Below are 25553 nucleotides of genomic sequence, written 5' to 3' on the forward strand. Positions count from 1 at the left end.
CACCACCACTATTGCCGTAATGTCTCGATTATAAGACGCACTCACCACTATTGCCGTATTGTCCCGATTATAAGACGCACCACCACTATTACCGTATTGTCCCGATTATAAGACGCACCACCACTATTACCGTATTGTCCCAATTATAAGACGCACCACCACTATTACCGTATTGTCCCGATTATAAGACGCACCACCACTATTACCGTATTGTCCCAATTATAAGACGCACCACCACTATTACCGTATTGTCCCGATTAAAAGACGCACCACCACTATTACCGCATTGTCCCGATTATAAGACGCACCACCACTATTACCGTATTGTCCCGATTATAAGACGCACCACCACTATTACCGTATTGCCCCAATTATAAGACGCACCACCACTATTACCGTATTGTCCCGATTATAAGACGCACCACCACTATTACCGTATTGTCCCGATTATAAGACGCACCACCACTATTACCGTATTGTCCCGATTATAAGACGCACCACCACTATTACCGTATTGTCCCGATTAAAAGACGCACCACCACTATTGCCGTATTGTCTCGATTATAAGACGCATCCACCACTATTACCGTATTGTCTCAATTATAAGGCGTTGGGGGCCCCAGACGCACTCTACACATGCCTGGTTGTCAATAAAGTTACAGTTATTGCGAATATAACAATAGATAAGCAATGCCTTCTTCATATAACCTGTTACTGGTAGGAACCACCTGGTTCCACCAGCCCACAGGGGATTATTGTGTCCGTCCATCTGTCGTGAATCCAAAAATGGGAGGGGTGGGGCTGGGTGGAGAGGGGAGGGTGGAGAGGGGCTGGGTGGGGAGGGGAGGGTGGGGAGGGGCTGGGTGGGGAGGGTGGGGCTGGGTGGGGGGTGGGAGGGGTGGGGCTGGGTGGGGAGGGGCTGGTCACCGCGTGGTGCCCTTATAAAACTCAACGTTTAACCTACTCACGCCGGCTTGTGCCCGCCCTCGCAGTCGGGCATATTTGCGGAATACACCACGCCGCCGTTGACCCTGGCCATTGACCGAGCAACCCAACGTTCCTACCAGCTCCCTCCGTGTTCCACGTAAAATGTTTATTTTAGTCAACCCATCAGCCCCAAGGCCTCCCAGTAAACGATTAACGTTGACCCAACTTTGCTCCAACGTTGGGCCACGTAACCACATGCCCTGCGAGTGTATAATTTAATCAGCATTCAGTTCAAGCAAACTAGACTGGTTTCAGCACACCGTGTCTCATCAGTTGTCAGACCTGCTCAAAGCACTGCGCTGGTAAACTGCCAGACGTTATTGGCAAGGACCATCACTGTCTTGAATAAATTAGTAATATGCAAATATCACCACTCGCAACTACCTGGAGATTAATGTTTGTTATTTACAGGAGTTCCAAAGTAAGGGCATATAAGTACAGATACGTAGAGTACTGTTTGTGTTCTAGTCTGCTTGTCGGCGAGATGCCTGAAGTTTGACCCGATACAAATCACGTGGTGATGCTTCGTTGGCAGTGGTGCATAAGCAAAACGAACAAAAACTCAACACATTTGTCCAAAAATTGTATATACATAATATGCGACGTTTTACTGAATGGCTCTTTTCATGAAGGGAAGTGATGTTATTGATGAATGTGTTGAGTTTCATATGTGTCTGAGTGCAGGATCAAATAAAATGTGCACCCGTACCTGTTGGATATTCCTACATCTGAGGCTGAGAGAGGAGAACGTCCTAGAAAAAAACGTTAAAAAACCTTACATAATCGTGGTGTTTTGTTGATACTTCTGCATCAGAGATGTCCCCTTTTCACATCAAGCCACGAATACGCTGCCTTTGATGTTGATGGAGGGCATTGAGATTCGATTTAGAAGAACAATAAACAGTGATGCATTCGGTGGGTTTTTTGAATGCCCCGTGATTGTAATTGGCAAAACTGCAATGCTTATTTTTTCATTTATCCTGTAAATTCAGGGGTGGAGGACCTACGTGTGTATGTTGAACTTCTTTTGCGCCGTACGTAGCCACCAACCGTGTTAATCGGAGGTGCGCGGGGAAGGATAACAAACCAAACAAATGTAATGTGACCTCGTGGTCGCACTCGACCTAACCATGCAAGAAGAGACCATCAACTATTTTGTTTTAATCCGTCACTGCAAGCATCTTGGCGGCACTAATTGGGTACTGGAGGAGGACTGTCGTCCAACGGACAATTCTCAGCAGCTTTGGCTCGCTCAGTCACTCTTTTAACGACGAGTGCCACTTTATACTCGGCTTTACACGCATGCTATTGCTTTTGTTGCCAGTTATTATTGGATAACACCGAGGTTTGTGTTAACGTGTGGCTGCTCGCTAAAGGTATTTAAAGTCTTCTTGAATTGGAATGAAATGTTTCGTGATATACTGCCTTGGGAGCGGTCCACAAGCACAGATAATAAAAATTTCAACACATTACACAGCCAGCGGAGAGACCAAATATATCATCTCTCTGTTGTGTCATAAAGAAGGGACATTTCCCGAAACGTCGCCGAAATTGTGTCTGTGTTGTTGACGCACGTGTTTTTAGTTTTCGAATTGAAGTAGCGGCAGGTCGACTTTAGGTGGCAATTTTGATTTAGGTGGCAGTGTCAGCCAACTACCATCAGAGGGCGCAGCCTGATTGCAAAATCAGAGTGGCAGAGACACAGGGTCACATGTGAATTCCTCGTGAAAAAGGATGACCGCGTTATTTTTGTTCACCCGGGGTAGGGACCAATTGAGATTTTAAAATATATATTTATCAAGGGGTCAGCAGGGGGAGTAGAAGGAGGATGCAGAAAAATGAAGCATTGAAAAATAAAAAGTAACAGCGAAACAATTTTTAAAGGAAAATTCACCACAACAACAGCAGCAGCAACTTAAGACTAAGAAGCAGCCATTCGGACTGTTGAACGGTGAATACAAAAAAAAATGCACAAACGTGTAGCACCTTGCAACTTAAAACAGCCGAGAATAATCAGTACTAGGTAATAAAAATGTAAGATTCCCACATGGGAGTGCTTTCGGTGGCTGACATTAATAACTCGTATGATTTACAGGTGATGTCATTCACGAAGTTGTAATTCATAAAAGGGAGTTATTATTGCCAAGTGTAGCGTGTGTGTATGTGTATATACGATATAAATATAGTGGGGAGCAGTAGTGTAATGGTGATCGCACTGTGCTACAAACCCAGCTACCCAAATTCGATTCCCACTCACGATCGATAACAGTAGCACATATATGAATTGCTTCCGAGCCTCCCCTAGATCGATTCATCCTTGAATGAGTGCCTGGTGCCGTCTGTAGAACATAACACATTTGGGGAGACAAGACGACTGGGTGTGATGTTTCTCCATTTAATGTAAACATTACTTTTTAATGATATTCCTTGTTAAGTAGAAAATTTCGATGATGCCGTGGTGTAATGGTGAGCACTCTGGACAATTTCCAGGTACGTGTGCCGTGCTGGTCTTCATAGGTGCTCACCGACATGACTTGCCCAAACATTTTGTTAAATCCTCTATGGGGTATCTTTCTATATTTTGTTGTATATGATTTATAAGCTGTTTTTTTTTGAGAATAGGTTTTCCCATTTTTTCTGGCAACAAACAGTTGTTAAGATGTTAAAACACCAAACTGAAACCTTTTACAAGGAATCATGTCTGCATTAACCACAATATTTGTGGTCGGAATGCAAACAAAAAAATACTCTGATAATATATGCATTTTCTTGGTTATTTCGGTAAAGTCACGTAGAAAGGAAATAATAAAATAATAAAAATAAAACAATTAAATAATATAATATTTTCGGTAAAGTCACGTACAAGGGAAATAATAAAATAATAAAAATAAAACATAATAAAATATTATATTACTTTATTATTTTTTATATCTTATTATGTTTTATTTTTATTTAAAGTCACGTAGAAGGAAAATAATAAAATAACAAAAATAAAACATTAAAATATGATATTATTTTATTATGTTTTATTTTCAATAAAAAATTTTTCAATAAAAATAAAACATAATAAGATATAAAAAATAATATAATATTTTATTATCTTGAATTTTTATTATTTTATTATTTCCCTTATACGTGACTTTACCGAAAGAAACAAGAAGATGAATCCCTGCAGTCACGAAAGCTTTAAATCGAAATTTTGTATATGCATTGTCTTTGAAACTAATTGGTCCACACCAGAGACAGATTTCTTTCGAGCCTAGTCTCAAACGGTGTTAGACCAGAGGACGCCAAAAGGCGTTCTTTTTTGTTCACGTTGTGGAGATCACAAACATCTTTGAAGAATTTGAACTGTCGATCAAGATGCCCCATTATTGCACAACCGTTGTAAAATTTAGTTTCTCCTGAGCCAAAATCAGCTTCAAAGTTCGTAGAGGAATGCCATGCATGTTTTATACGTTCTCCCTGTCAGTCCACTGCTGGGATAGTCACATGGAATTGTTTTTTATCATACCTCACCACGCTCTGTGTGTTGGTGAAGGGAGATGAGCCAGGGCTAGTCTTGGAATCGAACTCTGGTCGCCGGGATCACAGTACAGGACGCCAAACGCTGTGCCACAACTCCAGCCTGATCCTGCAATAATGTGTTAATTTAATTGCATGTCAGAGTACCTACCCAAATGTAATTCAATTTCGCGTCAGCAACTCTTCCTTTCAAATGAAATCCCTTTGCGTATCATTTGTCAACAAAACCCAAACGCGCGGCATCCAAATACATGTCAACGTCGCATATCCCAGAGTGACGAATTCTTCCCGACCAATTAACCGCCCACAGCCAGTGCAGAATTTGTTCACGACATAACTTCCATTTTTATAAATATGTTCACAATCATGAATAATGAGCAGTTTGAATTTTAACACACACAAAGCAGAGGCGTGGGAGACAGATCTGACCTCTTCACATACAGCAACTTAACCTTGATACTCCACACATTCGCCTACTTCTAAAGTACTTCTAAAGTAGGCGAATGTGTGCTTTATATTGTTTGTGTACAGATGTTCACATACGAAGACAAAGATTCCCTATATAGCCTTTACAGACTGTTGGGGCAAATACTGTTTGTGAGCACCTATGAAGGCCGGAACGGCACATAGTTACGATATGTACACACCGCACCAGGTACTCATTTGAGGCTGAGTCGACCTAGGGGTGGCCCAGGACCGACTCAGAAAATCGTCACAGGTGTTGGTGGCCGTGAGCGGGAATCGAACTCGGGTCGCTGGGTTTGTAGCGCAGCGCGTTAACCGCTCCGCCACCGCTCACATATCCCGCCTTGTCACACGCACTCGCCTATCACCCAGTCCCGAGCGACTTGAATACGTAACATCGTACGGTGCGTGTCAACGTGCCGATCCCCATGGAACCGATCCAGGCATGACGCTGCCCTTTGGCTCACAGCTCTAGCTGACAACTCCACCCCCCACCCACCCCATCTTATTAACCTTTAATGTGCATGGGTATGGATTGGGCGAGCGCTAAGCCTGTTAACACGCAACCCGATTCCCAGAGGATCGTGCTCGTTAAAGGTGCCTGTGAATCCCACCGGGATAGGCTTGTGAACGTGAAATACGATTCCTCGAGGGTTAAGCCTATGGGTATGCAATTTGATTCGCTTGCAGTCGAGCACATGGCTGCAGCCCAACTGGACTAGTGCATTATGGCCAAGGCTACGATTCTGTCGCGGTAATCTTGAGCAACATTTATGACCGAGATGGAATAAGGTGGGGGGGGGGGGGAGGGGGGCAGTGCCCCCCACCCACGACCCCGATCCACGGAATTTCTGAATGGAAACAAGGAAAATACCTAATCCATCGAATGGGAAATGTTGTGGATTTACTCTCCAACAAACCGGCGTTGCTGAAGTCGTAACGAATTGGCACGTTTTGTTTACGTGAGAAACAGTACTAATTGGCTGCGTCGGGTGGTGGCGGGTTTAACGACACAACATTTATATTTACGCGATCTAACCCAAAAAACTTCCGTTACAGATAATCCGTCGTGTTTCTCGAGCCATTTGCAAGATTCCACTTGAGACGTTATTCCAATTCAAGTCCATAACCACTGCGACCTCCATGCCAAAATGGTAGTCTTAATAATAATAATATTTGTGCAATCAACTAATCCGCCCTTTGTGTCAATCCACTGATGGATGAGTGCGGGCGGTGCGGGTTTTGATGAAACTCCACCCACGCTGCTCAGTGTGGGATGGCGACGGTGGGGAGCATAGGAGTACAGGCTAACAATTTTTCTTGCCGCACCTCCCCTCCGCTGGCAACCACAAATTGCCCCCCCCCACCACCTCCCGCAAACGTAACGATAACTCGCTGTGAATCGTGCTGAAGAGATCGGACGCATACCGAGTGTTGTTTTTTCCAAAGGCTGATTGTGATAGCCATTTTAGACGCTGTCTTTCCGACACACCTGTTCTTCACCTGAGGACGGCTGCTTGCGTTGTGGCCGAAACGTCGTGAGAATTATTTTATTATGTTTTATTTTTATTATTTTATTATTTCCCTTCTACGTGACTTTACCGAAAGAACCAAGAAGATGAATCCCTGCAGTCACGAAAGCTTTAAATCGAAATTTGATTGTGATAGCTTTATCTTCCTTTTAATTTTGGACGGTGTGGATTTGTTTCATCAGTGGCCAAAGCTGTGTGGATCAGAGAGTTTTGCAGCTAAGGATGACTCATGCACTGCACGTTGTACACACGCACATTGGCCAGGCAATAAATTACCACATTGCATCTTAAAGTTATCACGGAGGCTGGCAGCGTTGCCCACAATGTCAATTTTCACAATGATTCAATTTTTTTTAGATATGACGTTACGGTGATATCAGTCTCCCGTTCCTTTGTACTTCTAATTTGCACTTGCATTGTATTATTTTTGTGCTTTGCTGCACTTGCTTTTCAAACAAATATCTTTCTTAGAAATCCCTCAACTGCAGTTCAAATCAACGCGTGGCCACCCTTACGTCGCATCATCATCGCGACTTCAGGATCGACGTTTAGAATTTCGTCTTGCGACGCGTCGCATAGCATTCGCTCGCTCTCGGAGAGCGAGAACGAGTGAGGGGCGCGCGGAGGGAGGAAGGAATCCACGTCGCGAACGGGCGTGATCAACACTTGGTCCAAGTTCTGCGCTCCTTTCCGTATCGCGCTGCGTTATCGGCCAATGAACGGGTGCTGCCGTGCGGGAGGAAAGTGGAGCGCCTCTCCCCCGCACGGGCAGAACAGAGGTGGTGGAGCAGAGGCACACGTTTTGCTGTGCTCGATGTTGCTGCCTTCTTCTGGTGAGCCAGGGTTATGGCACCTACGCTTTGGCTTTTTCGATGAAGTCACGTAGGTAAAATATATCAAATAAATTAAAATTAAAAACAAATAAAATAAACTCACGACGTTTCGGAAGCAACACAAGCAACCGTCATCAGGTGTTGACTGCTCCAGCAAAAATTACTGAAGCTTCTGAAGAGAGTTATTACGAGACACCGTGTTTATATATGGTGTAATGGGGAGGGGGGTCTGTGGCAAGCACCAAGCTGGAGCAGTCAACACCTGATGGCGGTTGCTTGCATTGATCCGAAACGTCGTAATTTTATTTTATTTGTTTTCATTTTTATTTATTTAATATTTTTTACCTACCTGACTTAACCGAAAAAAACAAAGTGTATGTATCCTTGCAGTCACGAAAACTTCAAATCTAGAATTATGGCACCTACTCGACACCAACTTGGCACGAGCATCAGCGGGCATTTGTGCGATCCACCAACAACCTTCGCGTCCACGGTGCTGGATTGCGGCCGTGCGCCACCACCGTCCCGACTCGGATGCAAATTTACTGCGAGAAACTCGGAGCGTGGCCCAGCCTCGTGCCACATCAGTGACGTGCCAGAGATGGCACGGGCGCTGCAACAACGAGGAGATTGAGAACCCCCCCCCCCCCGGTGCATTTCCCCTCCTCTTTGTGGCTAGGCTCATAGACCCCCCCCCTCCATCCCAATGGGCGTCGTCGGTGCAGTTGCACGGCCTGCACACTGCTCGATTGTTCATGCCATAGGGGCGCGGAGAGGATGAGCACAAATGTGGGTATGTACTGTATAAAAAACTCGTCGACAGGCTAAATTAAAACAATTATTTGTTATTATAGCAGATAAGGCTCGCTCAGCTATAAGAGCTCTTTTTTCAGAAGCGAAGTGGCTTATAACCACGTGGAAATACATCGCAGCCAAATACTCCACGCGCGTGATGTTGATTCCAAATGTGGAGGGAAGAACCGGAGGAACCGGGCAAAAATCCATGCGACCCACGGGGAGAACACGCAAACTCCAAATATACAGCAGGCGTCATGGGTTGGGATCGAACCCACGACCCACGACTCCCCTCGCCACCCATTAGGACTGCATTGACGCTGCAGCCGGCGCTGTGATTGGGGGGTGGGGTGGGGTGGGAGGGGTGGGGGGTAGCCAAATGTATATTTTAAATATAAACATGTGCCGTCTTATAATAGTTGAAATGCATTACTCCCACGAAGATAATTTCTCGAGGTAACTTTATCATTAAAACCAATCGCACCACTACGAATGTATTGCTTCCAGTTACGGGCCAAATCTAACATCGTTTTAACTCTAGATTTGAAGCTTTTGTGACTGCAAGGATTCATACTCTTAGGTTTTTTAAATCCTTTATATTAAGTTCACTTGCTTGCTTGCTTGCGTGCTTGCGTGCTTGCTTACGACCGTGCAAATCTTTCGGTCGTTTTTTAACCCACTTCCCGTGATCCAATCGAGCTGACATTTTGCACACACACTCGTTGTGCGTGACAATAAATTTTCGTGAAAATTTTTTTCCTAAATTTTACACTGTTTAGGCAATTTTTTTAAAAATATTTAATTACCAATTGCTTAATGGTGGCAGACAATCATCTGACCCATAGGTGGCAGCCATCTCAAGCCAGAGGACGAGAGGACTCTAGCCGCCACGCATATCAAGGATTTATAGTGAAAAACTTTGTTTTTACGGGTTAATTTTTTTTCGGTAAAGTCACGTAGGTAAAAAATAAAACTAAATAATAAAGATAATAGAAATAATAATAGAAATCACAAGTGATTTATTATTTTATTTCTATTTTTTTTTTAAATTATTTTTATTATTCATTTTTATTTTTTACCTACGTGACTTTACCGAAAAAAAACCCTAAGAGGATCGTTTTAACTGCTCAGTAACGCTCGTACACTTTGTACGTCACATTGAGAAACCAGAGAACTCATAATAACACAAGGTGGCTGCACCACGGGAGGGAGTGGTTGGCACTGGGCATGTGTGGAGGTGAACAAAATAATGCGGGAAGGAATCGAACGTGGAAAAATAGCCCCCCCTCCAAATCATCATATCCCCAGGCACACATATCAAAGTTAAGATTGCTCTACACCCAGCCAGTAGGTGGGGTTTGGGAGGTGCGTACGTGTGCGGTGGTTTCCTTTTTGCAGGGCTCCTAATCAAGAGAGCTGCGATCCGCCCAGTGCCCAGCCAGGACCCCTGGACGCAATCGGCTCCTCCTCCTACGTACAACCCCCACCCCACCACCTTCTTATGGGCAATGCAAGGCAGAGAGAGAGAGCAGAAACAGCAGTCGGTGGAGAGGGGGAGAGCGGCGAACAGAGAGAGAGACGCGGAGACTCACGGGGAGGGAGGGGCAGCACTTGTTGAGAAAAAGTCACTCGAGCAACCGATAAGAGAGAGAGAGAGACGCTGCAACTCGGATGGGGCATAAGCTTGCACGTTTGTGTCACGCTCCATGTGTAGTCGATAGTCAAAGCAAGAGTAAGTAGCTACATCTCTAAGTAAACTAAACGTAACTAAAATACGACATCTATAGGTTAGGATATACATAAATACTTTTAGTCAGTAGATTTTGACGTTGGTTATTCGTGTAAAATTCACGAGATCTATACTGAGTATATGCATATTCGATATATTCCCAACCATACACAGGCAACACAAATATAACAACCTACACATTGTCTATTGTTACATGGGTCACATTATACAGGGAAAAAGTTCAGGGCAATCGTTCATAAAATAACATATTTTATAGATATATTCCAGAGCGCATATTGACACACATTCAGCAAATATTTTATATTTAGCCTAACATCCGTTCTGTTGGTATCACGACAGTTGAGAGCACATTCACTTTGCTGAACCATAACCACACTTCAGCACAAGACCCATCGAGCATAGCCCCAGTGTGTTTTTTTTTTATAGCTCATCATTGCCCATCGAAGGTAGTTCAGTAGCGATGGGTCCTTTGTGGGCGATGGTGGCCCTGACGGTGGTGGTCGTGTGTGGAGCCCCGGGCATCCATGCGGGACCCATGATGAGCCAAGACCCGTTGGCGCTGTGGATAGATGCGACCCAAGCCCGTGACCTGATCGGTAAGAGCCTGCATGCCACAGCGGCACCGTGACACTTTAACAGCTGGGGTGGCAGCCCATTCATTTAGCAGTGACTAAAACACGATCAACTTTGTATTTTGCCAGGTAAGGCCCACTGAGTTGTGTAGCTCTTTTTCAGAAGCCACCTGGCCACAAATGATAGCTCACCGAAGTGGCTTCTCGTGTGGAAATTTATAGCAGCCGAATACTTCAAGCGCATGTTTCTAAATGTGGAGGGGAAAACCGGAGGACTCGGAGAAAAATCTATGCGATTACGGAGAAAGAGATATGCAAACTCCAAATATCCAGGCGTCATGGTCGAGATCAAACCTACGACCTCCTGTATACCCGGCGAGGTAGTTAACATCTCGCCATCGCGACAAAGCGCTCTCTCAGTTTTCGTTGATATTTTCAGGAAACCCCCATTGAACCTTAAGGATTTATATTTCAAGGGAGAATGGACTCGCGTGGGACGGTGATTTTCTCCGTTAATGGTTCTAAGCCAGTGGTGGAAATTCCACAATCCCATGCCAGAGACCGCTACATCTCTTGGCATAATGTATAGGCATAATGTAATGTCGAGCGTTATAGGTTATGACTAGTTCACCGCTCCTTCTCAGGGCGTGATTCCTTCCTCCTTTGGTTGTCATTCCGTCGCACGTCTTGACAACGGGCCGTCATCATCATCATCATCCTTTCCAGCTTCTGCCCGTACAGAAATGAGGTGCAGAGTGACCAGCAGCATTCATTGAACTCGATATTTCAGTCACGGTGCCGAGGACGGTGACGATATCTTGGTCAGCGTTGTACCTTTAAGGATGAAAAAAGAAAGTTGTAAACAATGCAAGGAAGCTGTCAAGAGTTGAAAGATCATGACGAAGCAATTTTTGCGCACTATATGGTCTGGGAATATTGAGTAGTCTGCACAATATCGTCTTCATTGACAATGATTTACCTTGGAGGTTACTTTTTCCCAGTACCTGAGAAATACTTCTTCTAGTATAATCGTATTTGTCTTGGCAACCGAATGAAGTCTGTAATATTTAATTAAATTACACAATGTATTTAAACCAGGTGCCAATCCTTTCAGACGAAATGTCATGTACATATATATAATATAATTATCGTATTTTTCTATGATAAATCGAAAGCCTCGAATCAATCAGTTGCTGAACGAATGCCTTTCCCATGCTGACGTAATTATGGAGGTTATTCCACCATACTTCACCACGGTTCATACGTCACTCGTCTGAGCATGCACGCATAGTTCAATACGTAAATCGCCAATCTTATCAGCCGCTATCTATCCACCGCTGGATGTAGAAATCCCCAAGTCCGTTGCCGTCTTTCACGATCCTTCGACGCAACAGCCCATCCGCCTCCTGCACGCGGTCCGATTCCATCGCTCCGTCTCCTGGGACGTGCTGTCGCGCGCGGACTCGGATTCAGATGGCGGTGGTCAATTGTCGAGACAGTGTACAGCATGAACGTCGACATCACTCGCGTGATGTCGCAAGTGCATGTTTGTGTGCGTGCTTAATGCATTCGTATTTCAGTGGAATTGATCGCTCTTCTCCGCAGACCCTGAGTTACACGTGCGATTTTGTTCGTGTGTTTGTTTTCTAATAATCTCACCGATCTTAATCGGACTCTGTTTTTTTGTGCACCCAATACTTTTCTCGCAACTTGACCGTGTATAGCTTTTGGAGTGTTTCTGTCCGCGTTGTTTTGCTGTAACCAGGGTGTCTATGCTATATGTCCCCATCAATCTATTGCGCAATGAGTTTTACCTGCGCCCAAAATAAACGAGACCATCACCAAAGGATCGGTAGCTTAACACCGTTTTTTTCAAATATCTCATCGCATCTGACAAGACTCTGCTAGATGCGCACCACGTGGCTGATTTGGACAATGCCGCTTCACCATGTCCGATGCTCTATCGGCGCCAGAGAGCACGGGAAGGGATTTCATTATTTGCAGATGGATACAATCGTCTGATGATGCTGCTGCTGCGTTGTTAACGATGCGCATGCTGTGACTTGCATTCCAAAGGTCGCCGGTTCGATTCGATCTCCTGGCGCGGCTGTTTAAAATGGGAGAGGTTTCTTGAATCTCACCGGCGCTGTCAAAATCAAATGGAAACACACACCACGGCAATACTGGAAGGTCACGTGTGGTGGGGTAAAGTGGGGGGTATACCTCTTAGAAGATGTTGGGCCAGTGTGGAAGTGTGGGCAGAATCACTTGTAAATGGGCTTGGTTTAACACGCAGGCTTTCGCGACAAATATCATCCATAATAGAGGTTTGTTTGCGTTAGATCGATTAAATATAAATGCGTCGTTAAACCCGCCACCACCCGACACAACCAGTTGGTAAAGTTTGTCACGTAAACAAAACGTGACAATTAGTTACTACTTCAGCACACCGGTGTGTTGGAGAGTAAACCTCCAACATTTACAATTCGGGTACCGTGACGTTTAGCTGGTAATTACTAACCAACTTCATTAGGCGATTAGCCAGAATCGTGAATAAATCTCCCTGTTTCGGTCTCTATAGCTTCTGTGAGCGAAGTCCCCTTCCGCCAGCAGTGGCTTGAGCAAGCAATTGCAGGGCTGCGCCTTAACCTTTGCGTTTAAAAATATTTTTTTTTACAAACACACACTGGGCTTTGGTAGGACACGTCGCTAGAAGGGGCACGATGGCCGATGGCCGGTAGTCGAGACTTGCGACGGAGCGACAGCCAAAGGTGGGGTTAGGAGGGCGAACGATCGAGAGAACGCCCAACGAGGAGATGGAGCCCTGGTATCGGCTCGCGTGATCTTGGAGCTGTATGGAATGATGTTGAATTGCGATGGTTGGTGGCTCGGAGAGGCCTTCTTCATCGAGCAGGGGATGGATCGCAGCTCCTGCTGCTGCCGATGATGCTGATGACGCTGCGGCATTGATGAGCGATCGTCTCAGTCGACGGATCAGGACCGACGGTGAATCTTTCCACGTTCCCATGGCGGGAGTTGGTCAGTTCCATCGGACAGTTCCATCGGACAGTTGGCTGTTGATTTTCCATATAAGTGTAAGAACTTCTCATGTGCTGGACCCCCGGTTTTGTCAGGCGGGTGAAAGTGGAGGGGAGGGGAGGGGCAGGACAACATTGGGTTCGCTGCACATGCCCTCTACGATCAACACAGACAAAGATCCCCCCACCCCCCACACCGTGTAGCCTAAACAGACTGCTGGGGAAAGTGTCATTAGCAAGCACCTATGAAGGCCGTCATGGCACATGAGGGGGTGAGTGGTCAGCACCACGACCGGCCGCCTTTGTCTCCCCGGTGGTGATGTATACAGATTTCACCAGGTACTCGTTTGAGGCCGAATCGACCTCGGGGAGGCCCTGCACCGTTTCAGACAATCGTCACTGATGTCGACCGTGAGCGGGTATCGAACTCGGATCGCTGGGTTCGTAGCGCAGCGTGGCGCTAACCGCTCCACCACCGCTCTATTACCAAACAATGCCAACTGCGCATGCAAAGCCCGAGGCGGTCACTCATTGAACCGCCCATGGTGGCTAACTATCCAACCGCTATCCAGGCTCTGGCCTGCTTAGCTTCCGAGATATGATGAGGTTGGGCACATTCCGGGTGATTTGGTCAAAACGGATTGTCATGTGGACATACGGGATATGTGGTATTTTGGAAGTTAAATATTGTCCTGCTGAATACAAATCCATTATGCATGCAGAGACATGTGGTGTGCTTATTTATTTCATTGCGAGGTTGGCCAGATGGCTGCACAGCAATGGATTTTCTTGAATCCATCTGTGCGGAGCGTGAAGCCTTACATGGGTGTGCGTGGGGTTTCTCCAGACACTCCACAAGCTTCCTCCCGCATGAAATAAAATGCTCATTTGATGGAAATTGCAAAAAGATCCTAACTTGGCAGGACCCTCCGGAAAAAAAGAGTTTTGAGAGATTTTCTTGGGTTTAACAAAGGGCATTAACACCTTGCGTGTTACGTGTCGATATGAAAAACACTTCCAAGCGTTCAAAAATACATTTGACAACGAGTTAATAACACCTCGACTGCGTAGGTACTGAATAGCGTAGGCAAGTCAACGTCAGTGTTTTCGTGTGTTAACAAGACACTCGACACATCGGCTCGTATGCGTGTAGAGTGCGTTGAATGTATAGAGTGCGTTGAACTTCTTTCGCACCGTACGTGGCCACCCGTGCTCATCGGAGGAGCGGCGGACGGACAACAAACTAACACCGTGGCCTTTACAGGGAAACAAATTAACGTAAATATTTATAAATAGGTGACGTTATGGGTAACGGCCCTTCTTCATAGCACACGGGCTATTAGATATCTATTCTATGTTTTAGTTTGAAGGCCACTGTGTTCTTTAACACGCAGGAGGGTTTCGCGATCAATATCATCCACAATATAAGTTTTTCGGTTTAGATCGCGTAAATGTATAAATTTGTCGTCAAACCCGCCACCACCCGACACAGCCAACTAGTAATGTTTGTCACGTAAACAGAACGTGCCAAATCGTCACGAGTACAGCACTAACCGGTGTGTTGGAGAGCCAAGCCACTCCGACACACCGGCGTGACAAACCTTACTCATTGGCTGTGTTAGGTGGTGGCCGGTTGAACGACACATTTATATGATTACGCGCTCTAACCCAAATAAAGCCGTATTATCACTGTGCCATTGACGGATGTATTGGGTGTTAGATGTTTGTGCACCACTGCCAACGCAGTACTATCACCAAATAATGTTCCGTCTGATGGGTGGACTGGCTTACTGTCATAGTCATGTGGAATGCCCTAAATCGGGTCAAGGATGCGAACGTAAATGCCTTGGGTTGTGGAACCCGGAACTGGAATCCTCCTCATCAACACATTCCTGCGGAGGGAGCTGGTAGGAACGTTGGGTTGCTCGGTCAATGTGCCAATGTCAACGGCGGCGTGGTGTATTCCGCAAATATGCCCGACTGTGAGGGGGAGTAGGTTAAACGTTGAGTTTTATAAGGGCACCACGGGGTGACCAGCCCCTCCCCACCCAGCCCCACCCCTCACACCCCCCACCCAGATGAAAAATGGGTCTTTTGTCAATCCAATCAAAACTCTTTTTTTTTACAATTTACAATAAGTTGCCTTCCGAAATGTCGCGCAGGCTTGGAGGAAAACATCTACATCGTCTCCGATGGGAAGATGGCCCCGTTCACGCACGACTTCAAGAGGGCGCAGCAGAGAATGCCGGCCATCCCAAGCACCATCCCCTCCATCAACTTCACGTGGCAGGCTGCCAGAGAGGTGTGGCAGCTTTACGACACCTATCATGCACGGTGACAGCCCATCCATGCAACACTCCGAGGCTTTAATCGAGGTTCGAGCATCTTTAGATTCCAGGATCTGAAGAGACCGGGTGCATTACGGGTGATTTGGTTGGAGGCAAATTGTGATTACTGGACATCTGTGAAAAAGAGCTTTATAGCTGATCGGATTCCTCCAGTATCAGATTACGATTACAAAGGGTACCCATATACATTGGTATAGTCACTCCTCTATGTAAGAATTTTTATATAAAAAAAGTGTACCCATGTATTGTTCTCTGGCTGTACCGCGTGTTGTTTGGCACGGTGTCTGACGTTTCGCTCCACGTGCTGAGATGGTGGGCAGAGATATCGCACAGCACGAACGGGCTAAGGCAAGGTGGGAGGGGAGGGGATTCCAGACCATGGGGGGCAGCGCGGCGTAGGATTATCAGCGACCTTTCACCGAGCACGCGGAACGAAACGTCGGACGTCATAACAACCGCGACCCCCCCCCCACCATCATCGCCGCACGTACGGCGCCAACCGCGAGAATCGACCGGAGAGTCGTCAGCCCCCATGGTGCATTGCGGGTGGCACCCCCACGTGACCACTGAGAGCCGCACCCAGCGAGTAAATGTGGGGGGCACTGCCTGCCGGAGAGAGGACGGAGGTCGAGACCAGAGGATTAACACCCAGTGCGTAAACCTAGCAGGGAGCCTGCGACGAACAACATCTGATGTGTCAATTCACTGCCATGTGTTTAAATGTACTGGCTAAATGATGTCGGCGTTGGCGAACGATGAAAGGCTTCTCCGTGACTGACGCGGTGGTTGCTTGGAGATCCAAGGCGGTCCGTGTTTGCGGTTAAGCTGCTGGCAAGACGACGACGATGATGAAGTCTTCATGATGACAATGTCACGATGGTCAATTTCACGAATTGAGGGGGAGGGGGGGGATTACGTTTGACCTGTCGCCGCTTTGCTCCTCGCTTTGGAAAATGTTTGTGGCACGTGGAGTGGTGGTGCAGCGGTTAACGCACCGCGCTCCGAGTTGGAACCCCACCCAATGCTTCCACGAGTGGCGAGAAAGATTAAAACCAGTCCGGAGATCTTTAATTCCACCAGCCCGTGCTGACCGGTGCGGTGTGAAGTTTCGTAAAACTATAATCCCAGATTGGGGATGCATTCATCCAGCAGTGGACTGAGAGAGGGCTGCACATTAGTCATTAGTATTTATATTAAGCAATCAACTTATTTCTCTTGTTGGAAATGTGAAGAAAAAAAACGGGACCGATTAAGTAAAAAAAACTCGATGAAGAAAATAAACCCGTTTTGGGTCACGTGTTGTCCGGCACGATGTCCGACGTTTCGCTCCACGAGCCGGGGGCACTTCTCTTCAGCGCCCGGCGCCAAACGTCGGACTTCGTGACATCGTGCCGACCGACAAAAACGCACACGGGCACGCAATACGATGCAAAAAAAAAACACGTCTGAGATCGATAATAAGAGCACAGCCGCGAGAAACCACTCGGCGCTGGAGCTTCACGAAAAACATTCCAACACGCGCGAGGATCACGTGGAGTCAAACAACGTGGATGTGAATGCATATGGTTCAATTGTCCGCGAACTCTGGGGCAGCTGGTGAAAAAACAATAAACCTCCATGCACCCCCTCCCGCCGCCGTATGATCCGTATTATCTTTTATCAACATCGAGGCGCTCCCAGTGGGAGGAGGAGTATGAGCGGGCGGGGGTGAGCCCCGAGACTCGGCGCTGTGCACGGTGAGGTCACCGCTCAGCCCATTGATTAATGACCCCACCACCCCCACCACCCCCACCACCCCGACCACCCCCACCCCACCTCGTGTGCGGCACAAATATGCGCCCCCCCCCCCTCAAAGGGAACGTGCCACATTCGCAGCAGTGCCGCTAGCCACGTGGGACCGCTTCGAGCGGTGAAGTTATTTGTGAGGTCGCTACGAGCCGCTGGAGTGCTCGCGGAGAGGAGAGTGGCAGGCAGCCTGGGTGTCGTCACCCCCCCCCCCTCCAATTCTCCCCCCGGGTTTCTGGAGAATTTGCGGGGAGGACGCAGGAAACAAACAAATCATCGCTCTATAGCTACGAGACTTTTTTTTGACAGTATCAAAACTCACTATGAGACCCCCTTTACCAGTGGCAAAATATAGTAATAGGTTTTAACCCTTTCAACTGGTACAAAAACTGACACCTTTATACAAGGCATCATGTTTGCAATAAGCACAACACAAGCAGTCAAAATGCAAACAAAAAGAAACAACTCTGATGATGATAATGATATGCACTGTCCTTGAAGTTGATTGCTCCACACGCGAGACAGATTTTCTAAGAGCCTAGTCTCCATTGGTGTTGGACCAGATGACGCCAAAAGGCGTACAACTCAAAAAACAGTGCACTATCAGAGTATTGAGAGTTCGGGGTAAGCATTTACACTATGATACCTCCTTTAAAAGTGGCAAAATATAGTAATATAGTAATAGGTTTTTATCCTTTCAACTGGTACCAGTTGAAAGGGTAAAAACCTATTGCTACAGTATCAAAACTGATGAAAAAACTGTACCCTGTTCAACGCGTAGGCTTTCGCGATCAAATCTGGCTGTCGCCTGATGATGCTGGTTGTAATTACTGGCGACACGTCGCACTCGAATCGTAATTATTGTGAGTTTACTCTCCAACACACCGGTGTGCTGTACACTAGTAACGAATTGGCACGTTCTGTTTACGTGACAAACCTTACTAATTGGCTGTGTCTGGTGGTGGTGGGTTTAATGACACATTCATATTCACGCGATCTCACCCAAAAACACCTCTATTATGTTATTTACCCTTTCTGGAAATGAAACAGGAGGTGTTGAGATGTCCACACACCAAATAGATGCCGATTGCGAGACATCAAGTCCACATCAGCTACGTGTACTTGTGGCGAAACACGAACATGCTCTGACAAAACTGTACATGCATTGTCTGTGAAACCGATTGGCCTAGGCCAGAGACAGGAGCCGTCTTTGTGGCATTGTCTCGCCTCGAGTGCCAGATCAGAGGACGCCAAAGCTCGTATTATGTATTTACGCGCTGGCCTCACAGTTCCATTCCTTTCCTTAAGACCGCCTAAGGGACAATTTTGGATCAGACGTCTCCTTTGCCAGGGAGATCTGGCGAAAATGCCTCGTAATGGCAAATGAGATTGGAGCACGGCAGATAAAAATGCGGAGATTAATACCGTCGAATACACAGGGCACTAACAGGATCCCACGTGTAAACAACAACGAGGCAAAATTAAGACTCAATAAAACGGGGAGCAAAATGTGGAACAGTTTGAAAGGAAATACAACGAGTCAACCTGCAATACAATTTAACATTGATGTGAGGTGGCACGTTTCGGATTGTGCAGGTGGTTAGAGCGTTAGCGCATTCCTAAGCGCGCTCGTTACGAACCCCAGCAACGTGAGTTTGATTCCAGGGCACGGCTTACATCACTGGCGGGTGACATTTGAATTGGCCCTGGCTGCCCTGCCGCCCCCACCTCCTTAACCCAATACACTATTTAAAACTAAACTATTGTTTTTAATTTGTTTTACCAGGTAAGGCGCACTGAGCTATATATGACTCTTTTCCAGAAGCGACCTGGCCACAAATGACAGCTCAACGAAGTGGCTTATCACGTGGGAATTTACAGCAGCCAAATACTCTAAACGTGTGACGTTCATTCAAAATGTAGAGGGGGAAAACCGGATGGCCTGGAGAAAAAATCCACCACGGGGAAAGAGAGACACGCAAACTCCTAATATACAGCAGGTGTCACGGTCGGGATTGAACCCACGACCTCCTGTATACCAGGCGAGGGAGTTAACATCTCCTAGCCACCGTGGCCGCACTGACCAGCGTGGCGAGGTACGGTCAACAACTCCACGATCAACACGGCGTGGGCGGGGGGGAGCTACACTCAACAGTTGGATTGGTAAAGTGTGCAAGCGATAAACATTAATTATATTGCATAATGGATTTATTTTTAGGGTTAGATCGCATAAATATATAAATGTATCGTTAAAACCCGCCACCACCCGACACAGCCAACTAGTAAGGGTTGTCACGTCAACAGAACATGGCAATTTGTCACTTAGAATTTAGTATTTCTACATATTTTATTTTACATATATTATTTTTACATATTAAGACTTGAAAGTATTTCTACGTGGGGTGACGGATTGGGAGGGAGGCTCAGGCGGTGGTGGTTTGTTTGGTTGATTGTGGTTCGCGATAGAGCGTTGTATCATGCGTGACACGCTCCCTCCTCCGCTCCCTGGATTCTCGAGGGGACTCGCCTCTTACTTGACCCCGCGTCAGATGAAAGGAGAAAACGTCGCGTTTGGATCCGTTTCCAAATTATTCCACGTGGAACATGCGAACGCCTTCTTGGCCTCCACATAACGCCTGGTGGGGGGGGGGGGGTTACGTTTGGAGCAACGTGTGGCCCTTTCTCGTCAATCCACTGCTGGATTAAAGGCCTCCCCGTGCAGCGTTGCTCGTAAAGTTCGGTCGACCGTACTTCGCCACGCCGGTAAGCGCGGGCTGTTGAAGCGAAAGGCCGGGACTGGTTTAGATATCACGCGCCACTCATGTGAGCCGTGGCTGTGAAATCGAACGCGGGCGACGCGGCGCGCGACAAAAGCGCAGCGCCACCGCTCCCCCCCCTCCATCCCAGTTCAGAACAAATGGGAAGCACATTTCCCTTCCCCGGATAGAAATGCCGGAGTTTAATTGCCAAGGTTTCCCCATTTCCCAGGAAAATCATGAATTTCAATAGGGCCGTCACCTGGCTAGATAAAAGGGCACCGCGTTGAATGAGCGGTGGTTCGCGGGGTGGATCTGCCGTTGGGATCGCGCTTTGAAGGCCAAGCGAGCGATCCATCAAGGCCGCCGCTTTGGGCTCCGTTCAATTGGTGCGGCGGCACTAATGCTGGGGTCAAGTGTGATGTTTGCCCCAGGTGCACGCCATCAATATCGAGGGAAGGGGCGGGGGGGGGAACAACCTTCCAACACAGTCGGGGAATGGCTCTTTTTTCTTTCTTCTTCATGGCTCATGAAGAATGCGCTGTCTCAGTGGCGGCTCCTGCAAAATCTCTCAGGGGGGGCAAATGTCTGGATGATTGATAAGGATAAGGTCCACCCATGCAATGAATAAATTAACAGCTTAAGCATGTAAAGGCAACTTCACTTCTTTAATATTAATGAAAAATAAAGTGACTCTTACAATACATCTTGTTTGTTTATATACTCACTATTAAAACAAACCACTCAAGTTTATTTTATTAAAGATTCCACTAGGTGGCGATAAATTATATTGTTGGATGAAACGTGCTTACGTATGATGACGTTGGCACGTATGATGACGTAAGCACGTTAGTGCATGCCCTCCCGGAAGCCATAGAGAATGCATTGCAGCGCCCCCGTTCGAAAAAAAACATCTTTGAATGTAAGTCGATGGGGCCACTCGGGGCGATTCTCAGCCGTAGTGAAATCGCCCAAAAAGAGGCGGTACTCCACAGAACGTGACACGACGCTGATTGGACTATATCCAGAGGCTGACAGTGACGGCTAGCGTGACTCTGTGGTTGAATGACATTGGTGGTGCGTTGCCCAATCGCCCTAATGAAGAAACCGCCCCTGCGCTGTCTGTGAATAAGAAGGACCGTCGCCTATTTTACATACGTAACTAGCGGTTGTTCGGAGGCGCCTGTGGCGATCCTCACAATCATTTACGGCCTTCGGCCTGGAAAGTCACAAAAATAATTGCACACGAACGATGCATTCACGCAAGCACCCGATGCTCCGTTTTGAAGTTTTAAAATGAAACATCTTTGAATTGTATTATGTTTTGAATTTGATAATTTTATTTCTTCATTAAAAGCTTATATCGTTTTACATCTGGAAGACTTAATTGAAAAGGACATTTTGTGTGAATTTTATCTCGTCGTTAAGTAGATGGCCTTGCTGGGGGTTCGGTTCGATGCGGATTTTCGCCTGTTTCGGATAGCGTGATCGGGATAAGGTGACACAGAGCTGCTGACCGTGTGAGAAGACCGCCGTCTGCAGTTCGATTCCAACGCGATCGAACGTCTGTCCCTGCGCCTCCGTTGTTCATGCAGGGGGCGCGTATGTTTGCAGCGCCCCCTGCATAAAAACGACGGGAAGTGCAGCGTTCATCACAGATAGATAAAGTTGTGCGCTTATATAATAGTATTTTTTGTTAAGGCCGCAGTGTCATTAACTTATTTTGTGCTATTTGTACGTATGCACCGCTGCAACGCAGCAGCAGCAGCAGCAGAATAACGAGATAATTCGTCGCTATTGGGGTGTGTTTCCAGGGCCAGGTGCGGGAGGGTGCAGGAGAGAGGGGGGGGGAGTTCACACACAAATTGAAATTGATGGAAGAACCCAAAGAGACGGAAGAAATGCGTGCCGGCCAGACACAAATGATAAGACGCACAGAGACGAAGCATTTTAAACTGCAACGCAAAAACAGGAAGCCCCACGTCATCTCGAATGTCAAGATCACATCGGCATTCCCTCTTTTATCTGGCAGATGGTACCAATTATATATATATAACCTGTTGTACTATAACGCCGCGTGTTTTCATAACGCGAATTTTGATTTAACGCGATGAACGTATTAGGGAACACGTTTTTTACTTTTTTACAACACGGATGCGAATTGGATGCAACGCGATCGAGTGAACGGAACTACGTCGCAGCGCGAGTAGGAATAAGCAGTCGTACGGCTGCCTCGGCGTAGCGTCATCGCACAGGGCGGGATGCTGCTGGATGCTTCTAGATGCTAATCGCCACGTGCCTCGGTCTTGGTTCAGCCTACGCGTCTCACGCGTTATCGCGGACTGTGCTTTAACCCTACATTATATGTTGTTTATTATAACGCGATTTTCCCACAACACGGCGTTCTTCAGGAACGCAACTGCCGCCTTGTCTGTCCCTCGCATTGTTACCCACGAGGGAGACTCGCCGAGTCTCAAGACTCCTTTTGTCGCACCGGCAGTCGGAGTACTTCTACGAGTTCCAGCTCATGAGGTCCTTGGACGAGGACATCATGAGCCACCCTGTGGTCAACATCCCAGCCCTGGGCACCATCCCGAACGAGCCATCTGGTGGGTCTCTCTCTTTCTCTCTTTCTGCACCTCTCCTATGGCATTGGAAGAGCCGCTGGTAAACCGTCTATGCCGTGGTTGGTAATCCGTTCGACGGCAATGAGTTGAATTTCGATTTAAAGCTTTCGTGACTGCAGGGATTCATCTTCTTGGTTCTTTCGGTAAAGTCACGTAGAAGGGAAATAATAAAATAATAAAAATAAACATAATAAAATAATTCTCACGACGTTTCGGCCACAACGCAAGCAGCCGTCCTCACCTGAGGACGTCGTGAGAATCGTATTTTATTATGCTTTATTTTTATTATTTTATTATTTCCCTTCTACGTGACTTTACCGAAAGAACCAAGAAGGGCAATGAGTTGCTTGACGTGTAAAGTGGATTGCACCTCGTACGATGAGCAATGGGCTGTTTGAACAAATTGCGCTTCGCCACATTCTGGTGGGCGATCGCACTCGAGGAGACACAATTGGGTGGTGGTCCGGAGGGGGGAGGGGATTACTGATACCTTGGCAGGCACCGCACAGGTGATGCTAAGCAGCGAACAAGTGACAGTGTTCGCACACTACCGCCCAAGCAGCGAGCAGCAGCGAGCAGCACAAACACATTTTGTTTCTGGCAAGGTGGATGGAATGGATGCGCTGATGCCAAGCGATATCAACGGGTTCGCAGCATATGGCGCTGTGCAACACGAACACCTGCCAGGGTTCCGGTAGCGTAGCTGGCCGACGGGGTGGCGCAGGCGGGCCAACTGCGCCGCCGAGGTCCACGGGCCGGAGGCAACCGAGGCACCGGGCTACGAAGGGAAGACGCTTCGCCAGTAATTACAACCAGCTTCATCAGGCGACGGCCAGATTTTGAAACGTCGTACTCGGATTGTAAATGTTGTGGCTTGGCTCTCCAACACACAACCGGTGTGCTGTACTAATATACTGCGCTATACACTACACACTAGTGCTGTACTAGTACACTACACTATACACTAGTGCTGTACTAGTATACTACACTATACACTACACTATACACTACACTATACACTAGTGCTGTACTAGTATACTACACTATACACTACACTACACACTAGTGCTGTACTAGTGACGAATTGGCCAAGTTCTGTTTACGTGACAACCCTTACTGGTTGACTGTGTCGGGTGGTGGCGGGTTTGAACGACACATTTATATATTTATGCGATCTAACCCCAAAAATAAAACCTCTCTATTATGGATGATATTGGTCGCGAAAGCCTCCTCCTCCTCCTACTACTAGGCGCGACACGTCCTCATTCTTGGTATCGTCGCCAAAAGCCTCGCACGGACTTCTAACGGATGCCTCGCGCCGCGTGGCGTCGCGCAGTGGTGCAGGTGAGCTTCCCGTGCCTGGCCTCGCAGGAGGGGGGTGGCCGCCTTCAAGGCCATCGTGCAGATCATCAACCAGGACGGCGACATCGTCCTGAGCACGCCCGAGAACGCCATCTTTTTCAAAGTGTGCAAGAAAGGTGATCGTCAGCCACCCACACGACCCCACTACCCCACCACCACCCCACCAACACACCACCAGCATCACCACACCCCCCAACACCCCACCACACCACCCACCACCACCCCACCCCCACACCCCCCCACACCCCACCACCACAACACCCCACCACCACCACACCCCAACAGACCAACTGGTGGCGGCGCGCAATCGAACGCGAGTCCGGCAGTGCCGCCGTCTTCGGGTGAAACATCGCAAGGCTCCTTATTTATATATTTATATATATATATATCTTTACATGTTTTACATCCATGGATCTCTTAGACAGTTATGTTTCCCCCGTGATTGGGTTTTCATTGGCGGCTCTCAGCATCTCGAGAGCCTGCCGTGCAGTTGTGATGCGATTTGTAAATAACAAGTGGCAATGACGACGATGATGACTGCCCTAATGTTGCTGCCCCCCGCCCCCCTGCTGCTCCCACCCCCCCCCCCCATGCCCCCCCCCAACCCCCACCGCTGCTCCCCTCCCCACCTGCCCGTGTGTAGCCGGCTGCAAGGAGGGCTGCATGAACGGAGGCGTGTGCACCGACCGCGACACGTGCGACTGTCCGGACGGGTTCTTCGGGGCGAGCTGCGAGAAAGGTGGCAGTGCCGTGCGGCGAGATGGAGCTCCGTGGTTCTGTGCGGCGGCGGCGTCGTCCCGATGAGCGGGGGTGTCGGTGGGGGGATTGGGGGGGGGGGGTGGTGGTTTTCGGCTCGCAGGCACCAGGGTGCTGATATTTGACTCTTTGGTACGGAGGCGTCACGACGGTTTAAACTTCAGCGCGATATTGAAGGCGATCAGCGGTTACTCCCACGCGGCCAAACACGCGCGACACCTTCCCCGCGTGCGCTCGTTTTGCTGGCAGCTTCTTCCGCAGGGGACCACAGAAGAAGCTCCCGGAACGGCGTCGAATTAATACCCGGCACAACTCCAAACACACGCCAGAGAGCTGTGCAGCACGACCGCGAAATGCATGCAGCGCGGTTGTACTCACGCGTGGACGAGCATCCCAACACGTGGGGCCGTCTGCAACCAGAG

General features: G+C 47.7%; 1 protein-coding gene across 1 annotated transcript in view; it reads left to right on the plus strand.

Annotated features, from left to right (window-relative positions):
• The first annotated feature begins 9585 nt into the window (after positions 1–9585).
• LOC144721438 (wnt inhibitory factor 1-like) overlaps positions 9586–25553 on the plus strand; it is a 28337-nt gene continuing 12369 nt past the window's right edge. Inside the window, 6 exon segments of the mRNA XM_078599053.1 lie at positions 9586–10483; positions 15660–15799; positions 22887–22995; positions 24350–24387; positions 24389–24491; positions 25019–25153. Of these exon segments, the coding sequence (XP_078455179.1) occupies positions 10348–10483; positions 15660–15799; positions 22887–22995; positions 24350–24387; positions 24389–24491; positions 25019–25153 (661 nt within the window). The 5' untranslated portion in view covers positions 9586–10347.

This window comes from Lampetra planeri, chromosome 11 (genome assembly GCF_965212315.1).
Source record: "Lampetra planeri chromosome 11, kcLamPlan1.2.h2, whole genome shotgun sequence".
NCBI classification, from domain to species: domain Eukaryota; kingdom Metazoa; phylum Chordata; class Hyperoartia; order Petromyzontiformes; family Petromyzontidae; genus Lampetra; species Lampetra planeri.